At 35.0% G+C, this 8643-nt stretch overlaps 1 protein-coding gene across 5 annotated transcripts; it reads left to right on the top strand.

Annotated features, from left to right (window-relative positions):
• Window positions 1-483: 483 nt before the first annotated feature.
• Window positions 484-6728, top strand: LOC127138460 (AUGMIN subunit 8). 5 transcript variants are annotated; one of them, XM_051064915.1, is made up of 8 exons: window positions 485-657; window positions 1314-1440; window positions 2648-4108; window positions 4231-4350; window positions 4846-4962; window positions 5045-5134; window positions 5289-5396; window positions 6361-6728. In XM_051064915.1, exons 3-8 carry the CDS (start codon window positions 2783-2785, stop codon window positions 6424-6426), a joined length of 1827 nt encoding a protein of 608 aa, XP_050920872.1. In that variant the 5' UTR covers window positions 485-657; window positions 1314-1440; window positions 2648-2782; the 3' UTR covers window positions 6427-6728. The 5 variants fall into 5 exon arrangements, 4 of the variants coding, with proteins under 4 accessions (XP_050920872.1, XP_050920868.1, XP_050920873.1 ...); XM_051064911.1 differs by lacking the exon at window positions 1314-1440; XM_051064916.1 differs by lacking the exons at window positions 485-657; window positions 1314-1440 and adding an exon at window positions 1932-2180.
• The last annotated feature ends 1915 nt before the right edge of the window (window positions 6729-8643 follow it).

Raw genomic sequence — 8643 nt, 5'->3', positions numbered from 1 at the left:
GACAGAGTTATTGTCACAAAAACATTTAATATCATTCTACGTCAAAACTTCAAGAACAAAAAAACTCCAAAAAAATTCGATATTAATTATGTCTTGAAATACTCGAGGAGAAAATATTACAGCTAAGTTTATCGACCCCACACGTTGTTACAAACGATGATTATTGTTGCAATTGGTGAGAATAAAGGTACTTTTAGAATTAAATTAATAATTAAAAGTTAGTACTAACATAATTATAATAAATGATTATTAATTTATTATATAAAAAAATTAATAAAAAACACAAAAATGGTAATAAGAGTTAGTTAGAGGTAAAAACCAAAAACAATTAAAAGTAGGTGGCGCGAAAACAACTGACCCCACGTCTCCCTCCTTTTTCCTTAACTGAAACCGTTTTATCATTACCCTTTTTATTTTATTTTTTATTTTTTTAATTATTTATTTTTCTTAGCAAAGTTTTTCCTTAACACGAAATCGTTATTGTTATTATTTTTTTACTTCTTTTAATTCTCTTTATTCGCTTTCTCTTTCCCACTTAGTTTCAAAATCACGAAACTGCCATCGCCGGTGAAAATCCACTCCGGTAACCGTTTTTCGCCTCTCCGTTCGTTCTCCGGCGACTCTAATTTGAATCCAAATCGTTGTTTCGAGAAGAAGGTGATTCGACTCGTTTATTTATTTGTATATTAATTTATTTAGGGTTTTTCTCGTGGATTCGTTGTTCAATTTCAAGTATTTTTTATCTGATTGGAGAAATTTATATTATCAGTAAACGGTGTTAATTGTTGCATTGGAATTGAGTCGATTAGGTTTCTTTTATAATTAATTTTCCTTTTTAAGCGTGTTCTTTCTCTTTAATTTTGTTACGGATCTTCATTTATGATTTACTTTGTTTACTATCACATTATGGTTGAATAATTTAGGTTTCTATTTCTGATCGAGTTTTGCGCTCTAAATTATGCGGTTTCAATTATTTGCGTTTTGAAGGTGGTTTTCATAATTCAATTGAATTGTGAAAATTTGAGAGAAACACATGAATCTGGGAATGAAATTCAATGAACTTTAGTCTATAGTACTTGTTTCTGTGCAATAATACTCAAGCTTGTCTTCAGTGAGAGAGACATAAATCTGTGTGAAAATCTGTGTGAATCCAGGCATTTGTCATGGATCTCTGTTCTGAACCATATATTTTGTTTCTTTTCAATCAATTTTTCAGGTTAATAATTGTTCATTTTCTCCCTCTTGCTTTCAGCAATATTCTTCTTACTGTACAGTATTAAGTTTTAGATAACTATCGAATCGTCGTGTTTCAGTCACGTAAAGGATTTTGTGATTTCGATTGGTACAAGTGTTGCGACGCTGGATACTGTTGTTGCGGTCTGAATACCAAAATTTGTTCTTTATCACTAAAATGATAAATAACAGTATCAATATCAGAAGGTGCCGATATCGTTTTGTCCCAACGATTTTCTTAGTTAAAAATGGAAATGACCAGTAGCCATAACTTTTTCTATTTTTTATTATTTTCTTTTTTGTTGTCGTAGAAAATGGTGTTTGTGAATCATGTTAGGCTTACACAAATTGTTTTTATGGGGATGGTGGACAATGATCATCACTGCACGTGGATCTCCTTGTCTATGCCCATTTCTCAAACAACAATAACACCATCAAGTTCAAACTTCCATCTTCAATTAAATTAAGAAAATAATATAAAATATTGTGTAGTATAGAATACAAACAAAATATATAATTAATTGGTTCTATTGAATATAATATTCTGTTTGCAAATTTGGAAGAGGATATTTATTTAATTATACTACAAAGCAGTTATTATATATATGGTAGTAATTATTATCTTGTGGTTCTTTTTATTTCATCTAAGAAAAAAGTTACACATTGACTTCATTCAACTTAATTGTGTTATGAGCTATGACTGTTTGGTTTGATTTGGGGAAGAAAAGGAGATTGTTATAGGAAAGATTAGTTACTTTATTTTTGGGCCTGCAATGCAAGTTATGGTATCACTTTCACTGAATTCCCTTTCATGAAAATGAGTTGAGAGAGAAGAAGAAATAGGACAGAGTGTGTTTGTGTGGAGTAAACTTATTGCCAGCCCATAGACCATGGCATTCCCGTGAGAGAGACAAAAGGGGAAAAAATTAAAGTCTCTCTAACCCTATGTACTTCCTCTTTCTTATCCTTATACTCTTCATTATTCTGTTTTACATCCCAATATCCCTAATTTCCAAGGGGACCCCCCTTCCCCTGCAAATCAACTTTTTTTGTTTTAGTTTTAATCTTCAGTTAAACACAAACCAACGTTTAATGATAAAAAACGTTAAATGTACGTTGAGACAGTTTCCGCGAGTTTCTCTCATCCATTACACCACCAGATGTTGTTTTCCCTCTCCATATTCTTCCTGCCGTGTCCTGATCTTGTTGGATTCGGGATTTTTTTCATGAAAAAAACATACCCACTTGCTTTTATTACCTGCGATTCTCGAGTTCCTTCTCCAACAGATCTGAGTCTCTGTAAAGATGTGCGCTTTTTTGTTTTTCCTTTTTTTCTCTTTTTGAAGGGGCTTATTCTTTGCGTTTCTTTTCTTTACCAGTCTGTAGTGTCTTACTTTATTTTCATTTGTGACAGATTTATTGCAGGGAAAAGGATCTTCTTTCTGGATAATCTGCGCTGTTCATTTATTCCATTGGACTGCCAAAGTTGCTATATTTGGCTTAGTTTAATGAAAACTTCCATCAATGTGGTCTGATTGGGATAGAGTGGATGGATGTATGTGAATCAGAGCAAGCATTACGGAAACATAGAACTGGGGAGAGCCCAAGACACCCTTTGTCCCCAGCTGAAAAGAACAATGCATTCACTACAAGGCGGTCCGGAACTAGGGAAGTTAGTTCAAGGTATAAGTCACCTACTCCGGCACCTCCATCTGGTCTTCGTCGGTGCCCATCTCCATCTGGTCCCCGGCGATGTCCATCTCCAAACAGCTTCACAAGAACAACTGCACCATCTAAATTGTTACCCAAGAGAGCTCAATCAGCTGAGAGGAATCGGCCTGCAACCCCTCCTTCTCCAAAAAGTCCTTCTACGCCCGTCCAGGACGATGTGCATTTATCCAAAAGGGTAGCTAGTAGCCGTTTGCCAGAGACTCTATGGCCTTCCACAATGCGAAGTTTGAGTGTTTCTTTTCAGTCAGATACCATTTCGATACCTGTGAGCAAGAAAGAGAGGCCTGTTACTAGTGCTTCTGATCGTACTCTACGGCCAACTTCAAACGTGGCACACAAGCAGGTTGAAACAAAAAATACACGTAAGCCTACGCCGGAGAGAAGGAGGAGTCCTCTTAAAGGGAAGAATGTCTCTGATCAATCTGAGAACTCAAAACCAGTTGATGGTTCGCATTCTCGGTTGATAGATCAGCATCGGTGGCCAGGTAGAATGGGTGGGAAGGTATCTTCTAATCCCTTAAATAGAAGTGTTGATCATTCAGATAAGATAACCAGAATGTTGAACAGTTCTGTTCCAGGAACTGGTGTATCTTCACTTAGAAGATTGTCTTTACCAGGTGATGCAAGTAGGCCCTTGCAGAAAACTTCTACTGATGTTGCAAGGCTATTGTCACTTGTTGAAAATGGTAGAATAGGAAGCGAAGTGAAATCATTTGATGACAGCTTCCATGTACTAAGACCTCTCAAATCTGTTCCTGCCACTTCATCAGATAAAACAGGATTAGCATTTACTGGAGTCAGATCTCAAGCCTTGATATCTCCAAGGTCACGTCCCGCCTCACCTAGTAGGACCACAACGGTATCTCCTTCTATTTCAAGAGGCGTCAGTCCATCTCGGTCAAGGCCATCTACTCCTCCTAGAGGGGTTAGTCCAAGTCGAATAAGGGCAACCGGTTCGTCCAACCAATCCAACGATTCAATTTCAGTTCTTAGCTTTATTGCCGATTTTAAAAAAGGGAAAAAAGGTGCAGCCTACATCGAAGATGCTCACCAATTAAGACTTCTCTATAACAGATACTTGCAATGGAGGTTTGCCAATGCGAGAGCGGAGGATGCATTTTATGTCCAAAATGCAATTGTTGAGGTATGGCTTGCTATCTTTGACAAGCTGGCAAACTCTTCTTGGTGGACTTCTTCTAACACATAGATTGTATATTTGGAACCATTTACCTACATCAATTTACTAGAGCTTGTTCAATGATGCAGAAAACTTTGTATAATGTATGGAGCACTACTATGTCTATGTGGGAGTCAATTACTAGGAAGAGGATCTATCTCCAGCAGCTGCAGCTTGAGCTGAAGCTGAATTCTATTATGAATGATCAAGTAATACTTCTCTCTTGACTGAAATATTCTTATCTTTCTCTATGCCATGTTTTATTATTATAGTATCAGTTCGGAATGATATTATAGTACATTCCAGTCACATGTTATTTGTTTTAGTACTTCAATTTCAGATGGTTATTGCGGAGTTTATAAGCGACACACATGTACTTTCCAAGAGATTGCTCCTAGTATATCGAAAAGTCTGATAATATGTTATCAATGTTTCATGTTAATGGTTGATGTAAGTGATTATAAGTACAGAAAAATTAGAAAGCTTAGGACTGTGCTTGTTAAAAGGGGAACACTGGAAGAATGAGTATCTGATATAGTTTGGGAGGTTGGTTACATTTTGATCAAGAAGATACTAATATTATATGAAATCTTACACATAATTGCTTATCTAATTTCAGTTATTGTATGTGATACTAGATTCTTTCCTTATTTAATTTTCAACTTTCAATAATTAATAATAGTTTTTTGTGGTCAATGAACTAGATGACCTACCTTGATGATTGGGCCACTCTTGAAAACAGTCATGTTGATGCTCTATCTGGGGCTGTAGAAGACTTGGAGGCAAACACTCTTCGTCTTCCACTGACTGGAGGGGCAAAGGTATGCCTGGTTTTTGTATTTTTCGGTTTAGTACCTAGAGTGTGACACTAGCATCAATCATTATATGTTTACACTGTTACAGGCAGATATTGAGCACTTGAAGGTTGCTATCTGTTCAGCTGTGGATGTCATGCAAGCTATGGGCTCTGCAATCCGCCCTTTGCTCTCACGGGTGAGTTAATTGTCTTAAGAGTTCTATTGGTTTGATTCACATAATCACCTAGACTTGCAGTTTTGGGCAGTAAAGGGTTACTATGTTTTTTGTATCATTCATCAGATGTTATACTCTATAAGAGTTTGACCCCATTTTATACTGTATCTGACAGGTGGAAGGCATGAATAACTTGATTTCTGAAGTTGCTATCGTAACAGCACAGGAGAAAGCCATGCTTGATGAATGTGAAGCGCTACTGGCTTTTTCAGCGTCTATGCAGGTGAGAATTATAATATATAATTTATGAACGTGAACTATGCAAATATATTTTTTCAATATTATGATGATGAGTGCACTCCACTCACACTTATCACATTTTACATTAAGTTTGATTTCTTGTAATACTTATGTTGTGGGGATTCAATATTTAAGAGCCATATTTCAGCGAATCATAATAGAGCTCTAGATCTAAAGAACCTGGGTTGACTGTAAACTAGGTTAACTTTTCTAATTTGTGCTCCCTCATTTTTCACTGAAATACTACTAGTAATGAATTAGTCGTCAAGGAAAGTTGAACATGTCAATGTTAAAATGCTTCTAGGGTCATGTGCTTATTTCTTGTCTATATATTTGCATGCAAATGTAGTTTTATAGCTCTTTTCACTTCAGCCATTTAATATCTGAAATTTGTTGAACATAATTAAACTGTTCAGTAAAACTTGGTAATGAGTGTGCGGTGTTGATGCAAAAAATGCATCAATTAGAGAATTGTGTATATTTATCGATGAAAATATGTAGCTTTTGTATAGTAAGCAACCAATATACTTGTCACACTGTTATCCACCACACCATGGTTTGCCAGTAGTATAACAGCTGCAACTACTTTATCTAAAGATGTTTTTAGTAGAGAATGATGGTCATGATTCAGTTGTAAATTGCCAGAAATATATTATATTCATCAACGTTATGCTTGCTTGCTCCATGCTTCCATCTGGATGCAGACGTGAATAAGCAAAATGTATAGAGATTTTTCTTTTTCGTTTCATAAAATGAAGGAGCATCCTTTCAACGCTAGGGTCTAGGGCTTTATTAGTCCCTTAAAGGACAGTTCTAAAGAAACAAACAGTACGTACACTGGTTCTTCAATTCACGGCTGAGTGAAAAGAGTTGAATGCAATGCAACACACTTTACTATATTTCTTATGTTAGTTTCTATATTGATTACTTTTTTTTGGCAAAAACAGGTTGAGGAATATAGCCTTCGAACGCATCAGATGCAAATCAAGCAAGCGTTGGAGGTAAAAAAGTAACCAGTCTCAGAAATTTAGACACACACGAGCCTGACCTGCTGCCAAGCTAACGAGAAATAGTCTCTTGCGGCTGCACCCAAAGTGCTAGTATTAGTATGTAAATCTTTTAAATAGGTTTTTTTTTTCCTTCCTCTCTTCCCTCATATATGCTGGAATTTATAGTTCAATTATCATCTTTTTCTTTCTAGTCAACACTGGTGACCCAAGCCTTCTTCCACTTGTAATTTTGTATCAGGCAAATGAAAAGAAAATGCAAAGCATAGAAGCAAAATAGTCCATATTTACAATTTGCATTTATCTCAGTAATTACTTCCTCCATTCTAAAATAAGTATCTTTTTACTTTCAATAACATTAATCAATACATGGTAGAAGTTTTATTTTTTCTTAAAGGTGTGTTAACTGTTGGTTGGATTTGGAAGTTAAAAATCCCAAAGAACACGAAGCATTTCATTGTACTTGGTTGCTTATTATTCTATGGACACCTCGGGCCATAGCAGCAAAATTAGCTATTTATAGACTTCAAGTCACCCCAAAACCAGGAAGGCAATTTCAAAGAGAAACAGAAAAATAAAAGTTATTAACTAATATACCATTTAAACCACGATCAAATTATAGTAGTGCCTAGTTAAATTAAGACCTTAACATGCATAAATCTTGAGCAAATTAAGTCAATGCCTAAATTTTTCCAAAGAAACCACTTCAACAATGAAGCCTACTTCATTTTCTGCAGCTAGCACATTCTAAACCTTAACTCTGCCCTTAGTTATGGTGTCCTTAATACAATAGAGCCTTGTATCAGAATGTTGTCTTTTATGATCTATGCATGATTTTTGCTGTGATGAATGGCATTTTGATAACCCATCGATATTGTGTTAGTCAAACTTTGTCAGAAAGGACACTAGCTAAGTCTGTATATGAGTGGGAAGTAATGGCTACTGTGATAGCGGTTCAGAAGTGGAGACATTATTTAGTGGGAGGACATTTCATCATTCTCAGTAATGGAAAGAATATCAAATTTCTCTCCGATCAAAGAGTCTTAGGAGAAGAATGATTCAAATGGACTTCTAAACTAATAGGTTTGGATTTTGAAGTTCAGTACAGACCTAGACATGAAAATAGAGTTGTTGATGCTCTTTTTAGGAAGATGACTTATGTAGCTTTGTCTACAGTGCAGTTTGATGAATTAGAAGTCTAAACTGACCCTAAATTGAAAAGATTACTACAAGTTTTAATGCAAGATGCAAACTTTAAGGATAGAATATTGTTCTTTAAAGGAAGGTTAGTGTTGAAGATAGAAAAATACATTGTATGTTCTCAATTGAAAGTAGCATTTAAGTCTTAGGTTCATGTATATTTAGATTCATGTATTTATGGAGTTGAGCTATTATTTATTTAATTCTCTTGATAAATATAATAGGGTAATGCTAACTTGTGCCCTAGGGGCATAAGATAAGAATTAAAGAAAGTAATTTTGTGTTGGAAATTATGCATTGATTTTAATAAAAATATAAAATTAATTTTATAATTGGTTTTTTCAATACAAACTTTCTACAAGTGGGTGTCTTATCTTGTGTCCCTGGGGCACAAGTTAGCATTACCCAATATAATATGTAATTAATTATATATTGTATATAAATATCCTAGGTGTTGAGTGTTTTACATACTCAAGCACATTCATAAAAATTCTCATTCCTATTTTTTACATGGCATAAGAGTCTTAATCTAGAGGACTCTACTTCCTTACTGTCAAGTTTTTTCAATTAAACGCTATCTATACTTTTCCAGCAATCGTCTGTACAGTTTTGTACAATTTCCTACAACCTTCGATACAATTGTCTTTTTTCAACAGCCATTTGCACAGTGCCAACCGTTGTCCCTACATTTTCTGGGTTGATTTCTTCATCGAATATTGTTTTCTTTGGTATCTTATACATAAATATTTGGTGGTTGCTTATGTTTCCTTCATGAACAATAGTGTGGGGCAATCATCAGGGTAAGCTTCCACTCTCATTTGAATTTCATGTCTCAAAAATACTTTTTTTTTTCTTATTTTGGATATTAGATTCAAAAGTCACATATCATATGACACCCTCTTCAAAAGAGTTCTACACATGTTCCCCTTGTCCCAGTAATAAAAAAAATTCTACTGCCGATGATACTCTTGTAATTGTAGTTGGCGTTGGAGATATCCAAGTAAAACATTCTATAACCTTAAA

This window comes from Lathyrus oleraceus, chromosome 4, assembly GCF_024323335.1.
Source record: "Lathyrus oleraceus cultivar Zhongwan6 chromosome 4, CAAS_Psat_ZW6_1.0, whole genome shotgun sequence".
Lineage (NCBI taxonomy): Eukaryota > Viridiplantae > Streptophyta > Magnoliopsida > Fabales > Fabaceae > Lathyrus > Lathyrus oleraceus.
This window is presented reverse-complemented; position numbering and strand designations above follow the sequence as displayed.

What these genes read in the sequence shown, in the direction of transcription:
- LOC127138460 (XM_051064911.1), top strand. Translation starts at nt 2,783, where the DNA reads ATGGATGTATGTGAATCAGAGCAAGCATTACGGAAACATAGAACTGGG. An exon ending in TCCAAAATGCAATTGTTGAG is followed by an intron (nt 4,109 to 4,230) that starts GTATGGCTTGCT and finishes TCAATGATGCAG; the next exon opens with AAAACTTTGTATAATGTATG. An exon ending in ATTCTATTATGAATGATCAA is followed by an intron (nt 4,351 to 4,845) that starts GTAATACTTCTC and finishes TCAATGAACTAG; the next exon opens with ATGACCTACCTTGATGATTG.